General features: G+C 39.6%; 1 protein-coding gene across 1 annotated transcript; it reads left to right on the plus strand.

Moving 5' to 3' along the window:
- The first annotated feature begins 2,113 nt into the window (after positions 1-2,113).
- Positions 2,114-17,321, plus strand: si:dkeyp-117b11.1 (SH2 domain-containing protein 6). Its single transcript, XM_036526266.1, has 18 exons — positions 2,114-2,124; positions 3,834-3,868; positions 4,421-4,458; positions 6,499-6,592; positions 6,716-6,795; positions 7,037-7,094; positions 9,081-9,200; positions 9,733-9,761; positions 12,231-12,306; positions 12,639-12,747; positions 12,837-12,906; positions 13,175-13,205; positions 13,483-13,588; positions 14,286-14,323; positions 15,254-15,282; positions 15,428-15,511; positions 16,018-16,176; positions 17,074-17,321. The coding sequence occupies exons 1-18, from the start codon at positions 2,114-2,116 to the stop codon at positions 17,188-17,190; spliced, it is 1,284 nt and encodes a 427-aa protein (XP_036382159.1). The 3' UTR covers positions 17,191-17,321.
- The last annotated feature ends 1,250 nt before the right edge of the window (positions 17,322-18,571 follow it).

Raw genomic sequence — 18,571 nt, forward strand, 5'->3', positions numbered from 1 at the left:
TATTATTTTTACATACCATTGTGTAAAACTGCAGCACAAAATAGGCCTAATTCACCAATTAGTGTGTTTGTGTTGACAGACCTTGAGAGGTCAATGGCATTTTCAGCATGTATTTTTTAGTGTTGCATGTTTTGAATGAAGCTCATGCAGGCTAGAAGCTGCCATTAAATCACCAGCATAGAGTCTTAAACAAGTCTAAAGCAGTGTAGCTCTAGAAATATTTTAAGCTTACCATTTTAAGAAAAAAGCACCAAAGCGGCCATACACTCCTGTCGCACATGATCTGAAAAGTGAGAGTCACATTCTTTGACTACCTTTCCATTATTTTATAATATGGACCCTTACCATACCGTGCCATTTCCACTTACTGTACTGCAGATGAATCCAGTTGTGAGTCTTACTTAATATCTAAACCCAATGCTAGCACCTTTTAAAAAACCTTTTATCATAACAGAAGCCTTTTGGATTACACCGCAAAGCAATACCGTGTCTAAAATCACCAATCTAACTAAAAATATTACTCATTTTGAGATGAATAAATATTATTAATTATGAATCACTTAATTAAGAACCAGATTAACATGCATTGTGTCAATATATAAAGATTTTTTTTGTTACCACTGACCAATTTATGCAGAACAAGAAGCAATGTTTTCCATGCTGTAACTACAGTTTACTGATGACTGTAGATATCCAACTATGGAGGAGGTAAATCTTGCCGCTTGTATACTCAAGTGCAATTCAATGTTGAGTGTACTCATGTCTTTGAATAGTTGTGCATGACTGCAAGGCATCTGTGATGAGCGTACTCATGTCTTTGAATAGTTGTGCATCACGGCCAAGGATTTTTGATCATCTTTCTTACAAGACACCTACCGTTGTTTTAGTAATAATGTTCCTTTTTTTCTAATTTCAGAATTAAACTTGCTTTTTTATGTTTAAAAAAATTATGTGCAGTGTTAGGTCATCCTATTTTGTATTGGTGATTGTTAAATGGCTAATCCAGCTACAAATTGTTTTCCAGATTTTAAGAGTAGTGGGGATATTATGCGGATTACCCTTTCAAACTTTAATATCTACAGTAGGCCTGTTTGTTACAACCCGCATCTTTTCGCATAATTTAACCCATTGTTTCAATATGAGCAAACCATATTTGGCAGTGACGGAAGTCACAACCCAAGAGAGTTTCGGTTAGCACAACCATTACATAATAAATTTCAAGTTCCAAAAACATTTGAGATATAAAAATTAAGTTTCATTGAAAAACCATAATGATTGCAACTTTTTACATTTGTAAACAAAGGTACATTACTAAAAACGAAATGGTAACTATCAGAACCGAAACTCTGTGTCTTCCCGTCATTGCAAAAAATTATCCACCCTACTGGAGTAATCTTCTTGAAACCTTCTGATGAAGCATGAATAAACATAATCTTTATTGATTAAACTTTAAACAATAATATAAACCTACTACTGTAAACAATTTTATACGTGAGAACGACCGCTCAGGTTTTTGTCAGAGGAGGTAAATTCGCTCGGACAGGCAACACAATAAACCCCTTTAACTGTCATGCCGCTCTCTGTCGAACTACTATGCAAATTCTTAGTAGGGAACGACAAGTGAATGGGCACCTGTAGCCTACTCTCAATCCAACTGCGTTCCATCCTCGTCGTGTGCAAATGACGGCTACCATTGAAACCAGCAGCAAAGGAGTTTCCTGATGTATTGAGTGGAATCGCATTTCCATCGGGATCATGGTAACGTAGCTACATTTTACGTTTTTTTTCCAGTGTTGACTTGGCAGTGGATTACAGCGATAGGCTACTCAACAAATTTATAGAGCGCTTTGGTTGTAAATCTGTTATTATTTAAATACCTTTATGCAATAATCACCAACTAATGTTAAAGCTGATGTCTTGACCGCTGCTTCAATTCTGCATATAGACTCTGTCATTTTGATAGAAAGAAGTATGTTATGCAGTTTTACTTATTTTCCCGGCAGCCCTAATATTACTATGATTATTATGACGATGGTTATTATTATTACCGACATATTGCTGTGGACTCTGAGTCCTTTATGCCTTTGGACAAATATAAGTAAATATAGCCGTGATGTGGCTGAGGTAGGCTAAAGGTGACTTGGCTTTTTTCATCAATGGAATTCACGCTGTCAACGTAAACTACGTTTTTGTAGAATGACGAGATACGGAGAGCTATGGTATACCTGAGCGTAAAAGATGCATTAATATCTTACTACAATCACACCGAAAGTGATTTTTTTGTTTCAAAGCTGTAGCTGATCGTAATGTAACGGTAACATAATATTTTTATGGTTTGCATGGCATACTGGGGCTACCATTTATTTTTATGATTTCTTTTTACGTTCTTTACATAGGGATTTTTCAGCAAGGCAGCAAGGTCTGGACACCTGCAAACATCCCCGTTAGCATCAGATAAAGCTGGACATTTTAACATAGCTATTTCCTTTTCCTTTAGCAACTGGTAGCCCCGCCCCAGAAAAACACTTTCATTATTCCATTTTATCACATTACATTTTTATTGGTCTTCCATTTGTGACCGATCAGACTCTATTCCAACACGTGTTGGAATTTCCTACCAAAGCGAGAGTAAGCGGCTGCAAAACAAATTTATCTGACATGTTAGCCAAATAAAGGTTTTGGACTATTTCTGAAAGGTAAACATTTTTACATGCCTGTACAACGTATCTGCCCAGACTCACAGACCCTCACAATCTCAATTAAGACAGAAAAATTGAAATTGCGGTGTGTACGTGAGGCACCGGACCATCATATTTTACCTACTTTCAATGGTTTGAATTCCAGTGATCTAACAATTCTTTGCAAGAAAGTTGTAGTTTAAAGTCAGAGTAAACAAAGTAGGTCATACCTACACAAAAACAACTTTCATCTGGAGGCAAATTTAACTTGGAATCATTTTGGTACTTCTGTGCTTCCAAATGCAAATTTTAGTTTTGTAGTTGTATCTTATACAAGGGCTTATAGAACACCGTTCAATCCTTCACAAAGTTAGGCTTCAGTGAAGGCCAAGAAATACATACACTCATTAACAGAATGAGCTGCTTTGATGTGCAAGCATTAACAGAATGAATCAAATCGCACAGTCTGTGGTGCTCCCCCAGCCACCCCTCCCCCAGCTTGTTTCCTGGATCTTTAATGATTTACATGAACCCTGAGCTCATCTGGTTACCTTGCAAACTTCCTCCTTTGCAGTTTACCTGCATTTCGACTGCAGGCAACTTATAAACATCCCTCAGACGAAATGAAAAGTTCTGGCAATGTTTGTGCAAAAGTGGCCTACAGAACTCGGGTATTGCAGGCAAATTACAGACAGCGGTTTCTTAGGATTTGTCTGCCATCTTAGCAATAAATGGGAGGCCAAAACATTAGATCCTTTAGTTCATTCAATTAACTAGACACAGAAAAACTGCCAACATACATACTCCTGCCAGTGTACTATCTGTGCATTGTATGGGTATGGCTGAAAAATACTTTAGGATTGTAGTGTTTGTGGTGGTGTCTAGCTTTCACAATATTTCCCTCTATTTCTTTTCAGAGTTTCTTTGGAAAGTTAAAGAACCTGTAAGTGTCTATTATCCTATTGCTCAGCTTTATATTCCTCACTCTCAGTTAAAGTCTAAAGTGATAAATGCAAGCAAATATCCTTTCAGCAAGTAAGCATTGTTGCATAATTAAATAAATAAAATAATCGATGAAGGAGAACAGCTGACAATATCCTCTTGTGAAAGGGTTCATGTTGTGCATTTCACCCTTGTCCCTTTGTGTCCATTTAGGCATAGTGGTCCTCCTGCTCCTCCCAAAAGGATAGGTAAGCCCTGAGGAATTTTGAAACATAAAAGGGTAGATAAAGGGAGACACATCAGGCCATGAGCCACTTAAAAAAACCTGTGAGAATGGGCTTAAGACCTGAAATGAATTATCATGTAATAGTGTATTTTGTAATGTATGGCAAAGAACTGGATGAAGTGTGCCTTACATGCCTGGGAAAGCCCTGTGATGTTTGTGAAGGCACAGCCTGAGATTGCTTTCCGAATATGGATATAGGTGTTTCTTTACACTGCTTGTCCTCTTCAGTGAAACATTGGACCCCATCGGTGCATAGTAGCACAATGAGAATACCCTGACCCATATGTAATAGGTTTCAGTTATTAGCACAAATGTTTCTGGACTTTTAAGTAAAGATGTACATATACTTGAACACACAAAAGAATCCCTCTTTGTTATTTCTAGTAGTATATATGTGTCCAATGACAACGGCAATGATTTGTGTCAACTGGAGCTGTCTTGTTACTGTAGACTGAAACCATCTGCTTCATTGTTGCGGCCGTGCATTGATTCTCCCCTGCTACTTGTCTTTCAGATAACAGTCCTGCTTACGGTTGGCCGGAGGATGAGTTTGTAAGTGCACCCAAAACCTCCAAACACCACACCCTGTGTTACGTTTAGAACTGCAATCAAACACAGATGAATAGTGCAATATTGATATTTTGGCTGACATTGTGTGACAGGGATGTGAGGATGTAGACTGACATTAAGGCAGAGCACAAAACTTACTTAATTTACAAAACTCTCAAACTCTGGCAGGTAAAAAGTTCTTTATGCTAATTTTGGTAGTACTGGTAATATCAGAACACTCAACAGGACAGAATTATGAGAAAAGTCAAGATTAACTGAATTTGTGGATGAGGCTCCCACACATAGATAGTACTTTAGCGGCAATATTATGTAGACATGCTTATGCAAACTGTCAAAGCAGCTGTTTTGCTTTGTGTTTAATGTTTTTTTTTGCAACTATTGATAAAAAATATATCAGTAATCATATGGTCATGGACAGGGTGCACTGACAACATGGGAAGATTGGTAATAACATGTCTCTTATGTCAAAACGTGACACAGGCTGATAACAGGAACAAGCTGTAGTTCCTTAGCAAAGTGGATTTGGAGATCATGTCCACATAATAGCAAATGATCTGGAAATCCATCTGCAGTAAGTAGCAGGTTGTAGTATTTTGTGGTCTGAACAAACCAGAATAATGACAGACAACCAGACTAATGATCCGGACAAAACTGGTTGCATAATGCTATCTTGGCCGCTAGTTAGCTAGATATGCAGTCTGAGACACTTTCTGAATGCTCTGGAATGTTGTATCAGTTCACTCTATCTGCTAGGCATTTGTAACATTTTAAATTTAAAGCGGATTTATACCGTCTTATTACAATCCTCAGTGTACATAAGACTGAAATATATTCGTTATAGACAAATTAGCACAGCTCTGTGGCAGGGTCGACTGCTTTGCAAGAGTAGTGGGCCATGTAGCCGTACGCTATATATATATATATATATATATATATATATGTATATATGAACACTATACTGAGGATCAGAACGGGATAACAGTTAGGCTCAAATTGGCTGGGAATGGAAGAAGCAGAGAGAGGCCTGAGTCTGCCTCTAGTCTGTCTCTCTTAACGTAGGCATACCAGTTTTGAACCAGATATAGATCTGGATCATCATTAAAACTGAGCAAAGATTTCAAAAACCTCAAAATTAGCATGAAGAACTGTGAAATATTAACATTAACACATTAATATGAAAACTGTTATGGAAAATAGAAAATAATAAACTCATATGAATGGTGATTTTTCTGGCTGTGGCTCATTCCTGTCTGTTTTGTGCCTGTGTTTCATTAGTTAAACAATTATTTAACTAATAAATATAAATTAAATAAATATAAATATACATTATTTATTTAATTATTGATTGATGGTCACTACCTGTAGGCCAACAGACAGAATAACTAAACTGAATCAAATAATTTTAAAAATCAAATGTTTTGTCACGAAAATGTCTTTTGAAGTTGAGGAAGTTTACCATATGGAAAGTGAAGGGATGTGCTTTAGAAACTGACACAGTCATCCCCGTACTGGCTCTTGGTCATGCTCGTGACAGTTTTCGCAATCTCTCTCCTCAGGTTGCTCTCGTTTGGTTCACACGCAGGTGAATTTAGCTATTGAGTTTACACTTCCCTTTATCATAGTGAAATGCACTCACAGTGCCACTTCCCTGTCAGTGACAGAGGAGCTCTGTGCCTGCTGAAACAGAACTTTCTCACAGGACTGCTGGAATTTGTGGGGATGTTACTGCTTTGCAAGGCCACAAGGACACATTTAGTGCAACTGTTCTGTCTGTGATTACAGACTCTCATGTGTCAGTTTAATGTTTGCCAACTGTAAGCATTCGACAGTTCAACCTTGTGAATGTTTGTGTGCGTGTGTGTGCTTGTGTACGTGTGTATGGCACATGTGTGTTTGTGTGTGTTTGTGGTCATATACGTGTATATGGCACATGTGTGTTTATGTGTTTCTGTGTGTGTGTGTGTGTGTGTGTGTGTGTGTGTGTGTGTGTGTGCATGCATATGTGTGTGATGTGCCTGGCAGGATGAGGAGGATGGGGACACCTATGAGGCCCCTCCCTGTGAGCCACCGCCCATGAAAGTCCCCCCCAGACAAGTGGAGGAGAATGTGTACTTGGGTGAGGAGAGTACCCCTGCTCCCATCACATGTCAATAAATAGCAATAATTACCAGGCACCCATCTTATATATTACATTTCCATAACACTGCCGTGACATTTAAATGATGTTTTTGTGCTGCAGAGAGAAGTCCGGCCCCTGATCCCAGCAGGCAGGCTCCCCCGCCACGGCCGGCTAAAATGACACCCATAGGCAAAGTTCAGGTAAACTGTGTGTCTGCGTGTCTGTCCAGTTCTGTAGGTATGTCCAAAATCTCCGGTTCTGTACGTATGTCTAAAAGCTATACTAGACATTAACTGGACTATAACAGGTGTGACTGTTTTACAGTGTATGTGCAAGTGACTTGTATTTCCATGTGTGTGTCTGTGTGCATATACAAAGGACTACACTATTACGCAGAGTATTATACGGGGTCACAGACTCAAAATTGTCTCTTTCCTACAGAAGCAAGAGAGACATCAGGACTCAGAGGAAACCTACATTGACCCCAATGCAAAAAAGCGTAAGACACCATTTGTCGTCTATCCCCTTCCCACCAAGTCATTGGGAATACATGGTCACAGTACAATCGTTCCCTTTAGCAGTGCCTAAGAGTTCTTCTCAGAGCTGTAGACCTTCGTTAACTGAGAAGGGTACCTGAAATTTTATTTGTTAACAGTTTATTAGTCAGTACTGTAATGTAAAGAGGTCTGTCACCTCAGTTCTAATGATTTATAAGACATATTCCTTCTCCGTGGTTTATTATGCTGTAGCAAAGGTATGCTATATCCAATAAAAACCTGAAAACAGTGGATCCCCGGTACGGAGAAACCTTAAATCTGAGCAGAGTCACAGTGAACTACTTTTCAATATTATTCAATCTAGTTCCTGGTATTTGAAACAATAGTGAGATTGTGATCACTTTTTGGCTCTGGTTTTAGATTTCTAAGTGTCGAGATAAGGTGGAGCTAGTCCAGAATAATATACCTTGGGGAATTTGGGGGAACAAGAGCGGAACCACCTGCTGTAGAGGAGCCTGGTGATGGGACAGTGAGACTTCACAAACCTCATAATAGTTTCAGCTACACTGACTTGTTTGGACCATCAAAAAGACTGTGCTCTTCACAGCAATACAATATGATTGGTTAAAATCAGAGAGTTTCTGATAACACACTATATCCCCACCCATCCTGAAGCCTCACTCTTCACCCACTGTCAATCCAGGGTCAGGATGTTTTATTCCATAAACTGTTTGTCATATATAGTAACAGTGTGAAAGACTGGTGATTGAAAGGATGCCTATAGCAGGTGCTGGCATGAAGATAAACTAGAACCAATCTCTAGTGACATTATGAGAACTGGAGAGTACATACAGTGATGTTTGAAAGTTTGTGAACCCTACAGGGGATGGTTATTATTTTAATATATGATAAAAAACATTTTTTAAACCTCAATTCTTCATGAACGTATACCAAATAAAAGGCACTCACAAAGGAATATGATATATTTCCATTGATTATTTAACAAAACTGGTTTCTTTAACAAAATCTCAGCTATCTTTGTGTGCAAAAACATGTGAACCCCTTCAATCAATAACTTGTGGCACCTCCTTTAGCAGCAATGACTCAAAGTAGAAGTCTCCTATAGCCATTGATAGCCATATTGATAACCATATCTGGCATTGTCTTTGAGGGATTCTTGGCCACTCCTCCTTACAGAACTTCTAGGTAGAGTCACTGTTGTGTTAAATGCTCTCCATTTGTATATTATTTGTCTCATAACGGACTGGTAGAGCCCAGGTGTTCCATATGATTTTATAACCTTCCCCAGACTCATGCACACTCACTCCTCTTTTCCTGAGGTAATTACAGATTTTTTATTTCAGTTACGAAATGACTGACACTGATTAAATAAGGATGTCATGGTAAAAATGTAAATTTCTGTAATTACACATAGAGTTCACAAACTTTCAAGGATCACTGTACTTCTGTCAAACCTCCTTCTGTGATTTATGCATAGTGATTCAGAACAAAGTTTATGCAAGCCTCTTCTGTACTGCAGACAATAGGATGTTGTCGCAGATTGTCCATAAATCCTCTGTCTTTTCACCAATAAATGCTAGGACATTCTTACACCAGAAGGTGTCCCAAACATGGGTTATTTACAATAACCCAGCACTTCCTGACATCCAGTGAGATTGCCTGTTTGTAAGTACCACATATGCAATACACATTAGCCCTGAAATCAAAGAATTTCTTCCTTACCCAAAGCCACATCCATCTCTTAACTTTTTATTGTCACCGTCAAACCCACAGGTTGACACACAAGGGTGATCACAGTACCCTTGCACCACCTACTGGTGGTGGAGGCACCTAAGGACAGTGTGAATAAGCTGAATCGCACCACAAGAGGATGCCACAGTTATTTCTGTATGGATGAAAGGGTAGGGATGAAATGAAAGTAGCAGTAATTTGCTACTCTCCTGTGCCTTTCTTGTACCTCTGTTCAGCCCCTCAGATCAACCGGGAAGAGAAACCAGGGAAGAAGTTGGCTGTCAAGAAGACACCTCCTTCAAGACCCGCCCCTGCCCCTGTCCCCCCTCCTGCTGCTGCCTCCCACCTTGAAGAGGGTAGGAATCAAGGTCATGGGCCATAGTTAATACAATAGATAATAGACAATAATAGATAATAGACCATAGCCAATAGATAATTCCTACTCCGTACCACTACATTCTGGCTAATAAATGGAAGTTACATTGCTGAGCATGTGCAGTAAATTGCATTTTTTACAGGAAAGGCTTAATTAAATATAACATTGACTCTCTGTTGTCTTTTTACAATTTTCCCTCTTGCTACTCCACTCCTCAGCCTCACGCTCATCATAATTCTTGTTTTTGTGTCTTAATGATGACATTTTCATGACTGTTGTAAATGCAGGTTGCCAAAAACCAGATTGTTGTGTAGGCCTTTCTTCATTTCAGTTAAAATACAAATTATTCTTGCTATTGAAAATAAACTGTACTTTTATGGAGTGGTAGTGTACCATACTGGACAGGTTTGCATAGCTTTGGTGAATATTCTGCAGTGTCAATGGATAACAAGTAAAATTTGTCATGCTAGCCTGTGTAAGTCTGTTAAGCAAACAAATCACATGCTTTTCAGATGTGTACCTGAACCCAAATGAAGGACAGGTGAGTACAGCAAAAAATGGAAAATCTGATTAATAGCTTCTTTACTTCTTTCACACAGTGTTGCAGGGGCAAACATTCATTGTGAATCTTCTCTGCTGGTTAAATTAAATGTAGTATTTCTTAACAAAAAGCAAAATCAACATGTGCTATCACAGGTTTTGCATTTAAATATTTTACTTTTTAATATTCCTGTGAAATCTGATACCCTGGAAATAGTTGGCCAACACAAGTTCCCCACAGCAGTATAATGACTTTGGAGTTCATTTTTAGATTTGTATATTAATCAGAGGTGAACATGAATGGAATCAGAGATGAATCAGAGGTGTCCCAAATGGAATATTTGTTCTGCACCATTCACATTAATGTAGGAAAAAATGATGACAAATACACGTGATGGCAACATCACGTAATGTACAATGTGCAGTATATGAAGAAATCATTAATAATGCACATGAAATTCTGGACTCAGACTCCAAATCATGTCTGTGTGGTTTTTGTGCTGCAGGGAGACCAGGCCCGGCCCAAACCAATTTGGCGCCCTAGGCGAAAATTTAGGTGGCGCCCCCCTTGCATCGGAGTAAATTCGACTGCTGGTGTACATACTCACAAGAAACTGAATAGCTTTGTCTTTGACATTCTTTTATTTGCGATTGCAAAATCAAAACACTTGGAACAAATTAGAAAGAAATACAATAGAAATATGAAATGAATTTTTGAAATACAATATGAATAGCTTAAATAAAGTATAAGATTTAAATAGCCACAAAATAAAAAAAGTGTAAACCAGTGGGATAAAATAAATTATAAATACAATATAAATAAGGCACTGCACACAATAAGATGTTAAAAAAAAACCCAGTATTGCCAAAAAAAAAAAAATTACAAGAATATCAATAAAAGGGGAGAAAGGAGGCTCTTATAAAGACATCTACTGGTGCTTTTTGGTACTGCATCAAAACTATACAACCACCTACTCAACCTCATATCACCTGCTGCTACAGCTTAACTCTCCTGCTCTTTCTTACAGCAAAGTCATCTATAACATCATCGTATGATAGCTTACTTGAGACCACATGATTTATACTAATGATGGCAAGTCCACTTAGACGTTCCTGCATCATTGTAGCTCTCAAATAGGTTTTTATCAGTTTAAGCTTTGAGAAGCTTCTTTCTGCAATAGCCACTGTGACAGGAAGAGTGGCAAAGATTCTCAGAGCAACCCACATGTTGGGGTAAATTTCTGCCAGCTTCTTCTCATGCAGGAAGGTCAAGAGTTCCATGTTTGTCACATTCTTTGATGGCAATGGTGGAAAATTCTGCATTTCCTTTGCAAGTTCTGTGCCATCAATGTCCGGCTGGCTGATACTGTAGATGACCCAAGATTTGCAGGGGTGGGACTGAGAAACAACTCAACTTCAGATGCTCAACAGCGCATCTGAAGAGAGAAGAGGAATATATTACACCAATCTAATAATAAATATGATATGATACATAATATGATTTTAAGAATAAACTGAAATATGACAAATTAAAAATCTAACGGATATGTGCATGATGACTACGCTGTACATGTTTAATACTTTTCTGATATGCAAATGATATAAGATTCAATTTTTGTCATTACAAGGAAATGCTGATTAGCAGAATGCAAAGAAGTAGTAAACTGCACTATAATATAGAATGTAGGAATGCTAAGGTATGCTATAACAGGAATGATGTGCACTGTGCAGGCTTAAAACTATAGGAAAAGGAATAACACGTTAGCTTTTTGATTAAGGCTAATATTGCAAGCTAAGAAAATGTGAGCTAACCAGTTTTCAATAAAAATGTAAACAAGTTTTATTTTAATTTTAACTCTTGCTGACCCTATAATATTTACATATTTGGAAGCTGGGTGGGAGTGCCATTTTTCATAACAGCTTTGGTCCTTCGTAACATGCCATTAGCCTAACTGAAGTTAAAACAGTTCACGCTAGCTATTTATTGATTAGCAAACCATGTTTGGTTAACAACGTGTCGTTGTTCTCCTACGTACAAATAATGTCATGACATCACCTTTATTGTAACATTACCTCTGTCTTTCTCTCTTTTTTCCTCCTCTTCTTTTCTTTTTTTCCTCCCCTGGGCACCAGACAGTTTGGGACGTTTTGACATATTGTTGTTGTCCTGTCGTCGTTGTCTTGTTGTCAAGCTTGCTTTTGGGGTCACGTCAATGCGTGCCCCCTCCCCCCTCCGCCAGCAGGTAGAGTCTAATTAGTCCGGGGGGAAGGGGGAGCATCTCAGGAAAGTAAAGTGTGATCATCATTTTTATTTTTATTTTTATTCATATTTAATAGGGTTTGCTATGCAGTTAGATATTTTTGGCTCATTATCTTCCTATTAAGATATATAATACCAACTAGTTTTAAGAAGAGTAATTTTTTTTTTCTCCCCCGTTTTTGGCGCCCCCTGGATGGTCGGCGCCCTTAGCATTTGCCTATACTGCCTATGCCGCGGGCCGCCCCTGAGGGAGACAATGATGACCTCTATTTGGAGCCTAATGCAGGTCAGTCTTTTAGATGCAGTTGCCGGTCCTCCATAGAGACCAATTGCATAGTTCACTTATTTGTATTGCATGGGAGTCAAGAGCATACAGGGGACGTGGATCTGCATCCTTTCATGTTCTTTTAAAGAAAGCACAGATGTAGTTAAATGTGGTCCTGCATGAATGTAAAAGCAGAGCAATTATACTGTATCTTAAAACTCATGTTGCATGCTGTTGTACAGACTTCTCTCTACGTGTACATGAGTGAATTGCCCAGGCTTTGTTCGGCAATGCCAATTGACAGGAGCTACCTTGAGAGAGCTACTGTAATAAAGTTTTTCGGTGTCCTCAAGCCTGCCCTCCCCCTCCTCGGGTTGCCGGGAGAATGCCTCCACCTCCCAAGGTCATGTCTCGCGAAGCCCTGCCTCCCAAGACTGGGCCACGCAAAGCCCCGCCCCCAATGTAAGTCATTTCCATACCCATCACATGTGACGTATCAGGTCAGCATTCAGACAGTGTTTCTGTAACATCTCTCTCTCCCTGCTCCCTAGGAAGAAGCCCCCAGTGCCTGGAGCCCAGCCTATAAGTCCTCCCACCACCATGCCCCCACAGCTTCTACCTGTATTTTCAACATTCAATTATTTCCCTGTTCATTTAGCTAAAATCATTTTATTACCTGTTTTATATTGCTTGACATTTATTACAACAAAACCCTAATGTGAAAAGTAGAACGTATATTATGTGTTGGCACCAGTAGTTTAATATTAATAGAGTGACCTTTTTGAAATACATTTTTTGTGAGGGATTGTGTCTGCCTGTGTTTGTGTGTGTGTTTGTGTTTGTCATTTTGAAGTCATTTCAAACAGTCAAACAGTCTCTGTTTTTACAGAGCGCATACTTGCCAGGTGATAGTAAAACCGGTAAGTCTATCAAATTTCTACTTCTTTCTTTCTGCCATATTTGCTCACAGTAAAAACAGCCCAGATCCTAACCTTGCCCATCTGTCTCACTGTCTTTCACAGTTATAAGCCACAATCAAATTCCAGTTGTCTGACACTAAATGTTAATTAAGAGTGACAGTATTGGTTCCAGCAAACGGCATCTGTGTGAATTTTTTTTTGAAGTGTGAAACTTTGGTCCCTACCAGTTTGGGTTCATTTCAGTATTTTTCCCTATTTTTGTCCCACCTCTTCCTAGCTCCACCTCCTGAAGTCAGACGTCCCCCCTTTCCAGCAAAGCTACCCCCACCCACTCCTGGCATGAAACCCCCCCTTCCATCATCACTAAAAGAGTCTAAACCCAGGTGAGAGGGAATAATTCTGTGTCTCCAGGTGTTCCTAAAACATTCTGGGGACTGTTCTTCAAATATGAATGTAATTTGAAGTTGACGACTTCAATATTTTACTGATGAAAAGTTTGATAATAAAACATGACATCTCTAGGACCCTAATTTTGTGAATCTTGAAAACAAGAACAGATGCTTAATTTGAATGTTGTTGTTCTATTGAAACAAGTACATTAATACTTCATGAATGAGACCATTTACAGTTCTTGTTTAATATGGTTTTGTGTTAACTACATACATTTTGTTATCTACGGGGGTAGCAATACAGGCATATGCCATCATTATTTTACACTGAGAATACATGTTTAGAACATTTGATGACAGCTAGATACTTACTGATTCATTGATTCAACTATCATACACTTAATTTATACCATTAATAAAATGCTTTCATGCTTAAGGCAGCCGACATTTCTAGGGACATGTGGAATATAAGCTGTTTGTTTACTGGAAAAGAAATGTGTACACTGTAGCATATATAGTCACAGTGAGTATGTAAGAGTATGAAATTTGACCTTTGAAATTCCATACCTAGTAACCATCAAGGGTCAACACTCTGGGAAGTAGACACAGCTACAGCATTGTATTTCAACATGTCGATTTTTGCACTTGAAGGTGTCTGTGCGTTTTTGTGAATTTTTTGTCTTTGTTGTAGCCCACCTCCTCCTCCACAAGTGGACAGCACTGTAGGAGGTAAGGGCATGCTGGGAAATGTGGCTCCAGAACTCACAGAAGGAATCACCAGAGCAGTGTGCTATGAATTTGAACACATTTAATGATTGCTTTTTTATCGCTAAGCATTTACTCTGTGATGGCCCTTTCTCTGCAGCTGTTCCTTGTTCCTTGCTTATTTTACACCCATCCAAACAGTTAGGCAATAGGAATGAAGTACTATACAAGGGCACAATATACAGTACATGTCTAAATCAAAGGATGTTTCCTGGTCGCAATTGTGTCTTTTGTCTTTTTTTTGCAAGTGTTTTAGTATATTTAAAATGCACGCTGAATTGAAGCTTGAAAAAAGAATCGTTCAGCTGGAGGAGATATTCCACAGGTGACTAACTAAAAATGGCCACGTGACTCAACTGGTGAAAGCACTTCATGTTTCAAGTGAAAGCTGAGTCCTATGGTCTGGGATCAACCCCAGCTGTGTCATTAGCGGTCCATGACCAGGAACCCATAGTGGCACAATGAATCAACTTTGTTCTGCAGGACATATAGGGGTGGGGGTTTGGCTAGGGGTTTATTCATCTCACTGCTAATTAGCAACCCCCGCTGGTTAGTCAGGGTGTCTGTGGACTGCCTGTATAAAGACACGCATACAGTGTCGTCCTCTTACTCATGTCTGCACTAGCTTGGCATGGGGCTGCAGTGTGTGAAAAAGTGGTGCTTGGCATCATGTGTTTCAGAGGAGAGCTCGCATTTGTCTGTGCCTTCTCGTATAGTCAAGCAGCGGGTTGCAGCAGTGGGTGGCTTCATGACACAATTTGGTCACTACAAATTTGAAGAAATATTGGGTAAACGTATTGGGCATTCCGAATTTAACAAAAGAATTGAGTAAATGAAATGAAATAGTGAATACTGACAGAAGACTGTCCACCAACCAAATGTCTCCTTTTTCAGGTCCAAAATCCACTCAGTCAGGAACAGAGGTAAGTGTCTTTTGATTGACAAAGTGAACCCCTTCTCTAAGAACTCTAAGTGTTGTGATTATGACTTTGAGTGTTGTGATTATAACTTTGAGTGACTTTTGAGTGTGTAAGTGATGCTGCTGGTCTCATGGCTGTTGATCCACAGGAGTCCCGGCTGCAGGATAAAGAGTGGTTTGCTGGGAACTGTGACCGCAGGTCAGCAGAGGCAGTGCTGTACAAGGTCAACAAGGTGAGATGCTGCTTCATTCAGGACCTTCGCTTGATGGATCAAATAACCTGTTATTTTAGGTATAAATTCAACAACGATTTTACAACATACTTGCAGGGCATACATACAGGGCAAATCGGCAGCAAGGTTTCCATACCTTACTGAATGGTCATGTGCTTTTTAAAAACACTCTAGCCAATAGGGTAAAAGTTTTTAATATGTTCTGGAGAATGAATGCCTTGGGTGTTTGGATAAGGTTGCTGTTTTGGATTTAGGGATGCATTTACTCTTTGATCAATAGTCTTTGACATTGGTTCAGTCTTGGAGTTAAACAAGGATCACATCATTCCGCCTCCAGAAATCACTGAAACTGAAGAAAAATCATAAAAGAGTGAAAAAGGTAATATTTGCTGAAGTTCAGTCCCCCAAGGAAAAGCCAAGATGCCACAGCATTAGGTTGAATTCCTTCCTTTCGAAGTAATTAACCTGCTGGGCACCCCTGGGGTACATGCTGGTATTCTGTACAGGACGGGGCCTTCCTGGTTCGACGCAGCTCGGCCCAGAATGCACGGCAGCCCTACACCCTGGTAGTGCTGTACAGGCAGAAGGTCTACAACATCCCAGTGCGCTTCCTGGAAGACACAGGGGGATACGCCCTGGGCAAGGAGGGAAAGAGGAATGAGGAGGTGAGAGAGCAAGAAAGAAAGGTGGGGGGGGAGGTGTGGTAGAGGGGGAGATGGGGGCAAAGGTAGAAAAAGACATGATAAAGGGAGAGGAAGGTTGATGAGTGACAGAATGACAGAGTAGGATGGAGGGAGGGAGGGACAGAGAAGGTGGGAGAGGACAGACATTGTGAAAGGGGGCTTACTTCAGAAGAGAGAGGTGGGTGGGGGCTTTGCAAAGAAAGAATAGGAAGCAAGAAAGAGAGAAGGAGAAACAGATCAATTCCAGCAGACTGCTTCTTAATAGTCAGTGGTACAGATGGCCCACACAGTTGGCCAGCACTAGCTGTCCTGGCTACCCACAACAAGAGGTAGCGTGGGTGGCAGTGGTGATAATCTTCTGCAAAGCTGATACACAATATTGCATGAGTAAGGAGTGATTTGGTTCAAACAGCCAAGGTTAGAGAACAGTTAGGTATGGATTGGACATTTGACTTTGAAATAATTTGCATGCAATTCCAGAATTGTGTGTTAAATAAGTAAATTTTGAAATTAGGAGTTTTTATGCAGCAGATCTGCTTTGTTCATTGACCTAGATGAATTTATTAAATTATTTCATGACTGATGTAATTAACTGCCATCCTTTTTATAGTACTACATTGAATTATTACTCCTGGTATTTGAGATCCCTGTGCTCTGTGATGAAATGGTACCTAAAAAGTTCTACTCAACTCAGTCCTACTGATCCTGTATTCAGTTATGAGTGTGCAGTTAAGTGATAAATCACAGAGTGCACAACTGATCACAACTGCACAGCACTGATCAGAAATCAGTTTTGCTGAGGAGTTTGCAATGCAGTGGTTTGTATATTCCTGCCTAACGCATGTCTTGTTTCCCCATCCTGCTATCTGTGTGCTTCAGTTCTTCAGCAGCCTCCAGGAGATAATCTCTCATCACAAGAATAATCCTATCCTCCTGATTGACAGCAAGAGCCAGGCGAAGCACACCACGTATCTCACTCACCCTGCCCGCCCCTGACACCCCAACACAACTGTTACACACAGCGACCCCGATGCCTCCAGTGTGTTTAGACCTACCTTTATGAGTCGATGTACACAACAGCTGTTCCTCAGTCATGGTGGTTGTATATTTACAATGCCCCTAACACCTTCAGCACAGAGACTTAAGATTTACAACACGTTGAATATTTTTACATGTTCTTACCGTTTAGACTAAGCAGCCAAAATTCTAATGCTTCATTCTCATTGGGTACATTCACTGGTTGTTCAAAATGGATATTCAAAATGATAGTTTGCACTTTTTTCACCTGCACTGAATTTCTGTAGGTATACCTGACCTTTTCGGCAACATCAGAGGTCAGCAGCCCCTCTCTCTGCTCCTGCGTGGCAGCTGTTACTGCAGTGTGACACACAAGTGTTTGCACATTCATATTATTTACAGCCGGCCATGTGAAAACCACCTTGGAAACTAAGGAAACATGATTACTGAGGGACATGAAGTGATTGTGCTTCTGTTCTTCTAGATCATTTTGCATACACTTCTGATGGGTACTTTGTCTTTGTTAATTACAGCTGCCATATCCAAATTCTACATGATCCTAGCAATAATAGTTGGCAGCGATGAAATTACAGGTAATTAGCGCTGTAGCATAGTTAGTCATTGAGGTGCACTTCAGTGTAGGGATTGCCATGGAATTCGCAAACTCGGCAATTTGTCTCTGTCCAACTGAAATAGTAAAAGATAAGTCCATGGCCTACAGGATTGCTTGACAGTGGAGGCAAATGTGAACCAAGTGGAAAAAGGGTAGTAATGCATGATACCAGAGCGTATGCTGAGAGAAACCAGTCCCGGCTGAAGTAAGAACAGGAAGTAACGTAGAAACACAGCTGAGGCATAACTGTAAACTACAATTTCTGTCAGCTGTTTCTGAATTTATATTTTAATATTATTATTTTAAATAATACAATGTATATATGACTGTATGTTTTATGGGTTATTAAAGTTTTGGATATTTACTACACAGCTATATATTATACTGTGACTAAGCAGTACATGTGCCACCTGTCTAGCTGCTATGATAGTTGCAAACAATAAAATACTGAAATACTTGAAATACTGCTAGCGACTAATGATCATTTGTTTTGTGGTGAGGCAGGATTCTGAGAAAGTGTCAGGATCCAGGAGTGTAAGTGCTTGGCATCTTATGTCCAGCAAAATGAACTGCATCAATATAGGCAATGATAACAAAGTGCAAATGTGTGATAACGAAGTGCAAAAGTGTGAAAGCAGCAAGAGCACACAACCATAGATGCAAATCATGCACCACGCGATTGTAATGGATTGTAATGGCTTTCCATTCAGATGTACATATAACAGCCGTTGATGTTGATGTTGATGA

The sequence above is a fragment of the Megalops cyprinoides genome, chromosome 4 (genome assembly GCF_013368585.1).
Source record: "Megalops cyprinoides isolate fMegCyp1 chromosome 4, fMegCyp1.pri, whole genome shotgun sequence".
NCBI classification, from domain to species: domain Eukaryota; kingdom Metazoa; phylum Chordata; class Actinopteri; order Elopiformes; family Megalopidae; genus Megalops; species Megalops cyprinoides.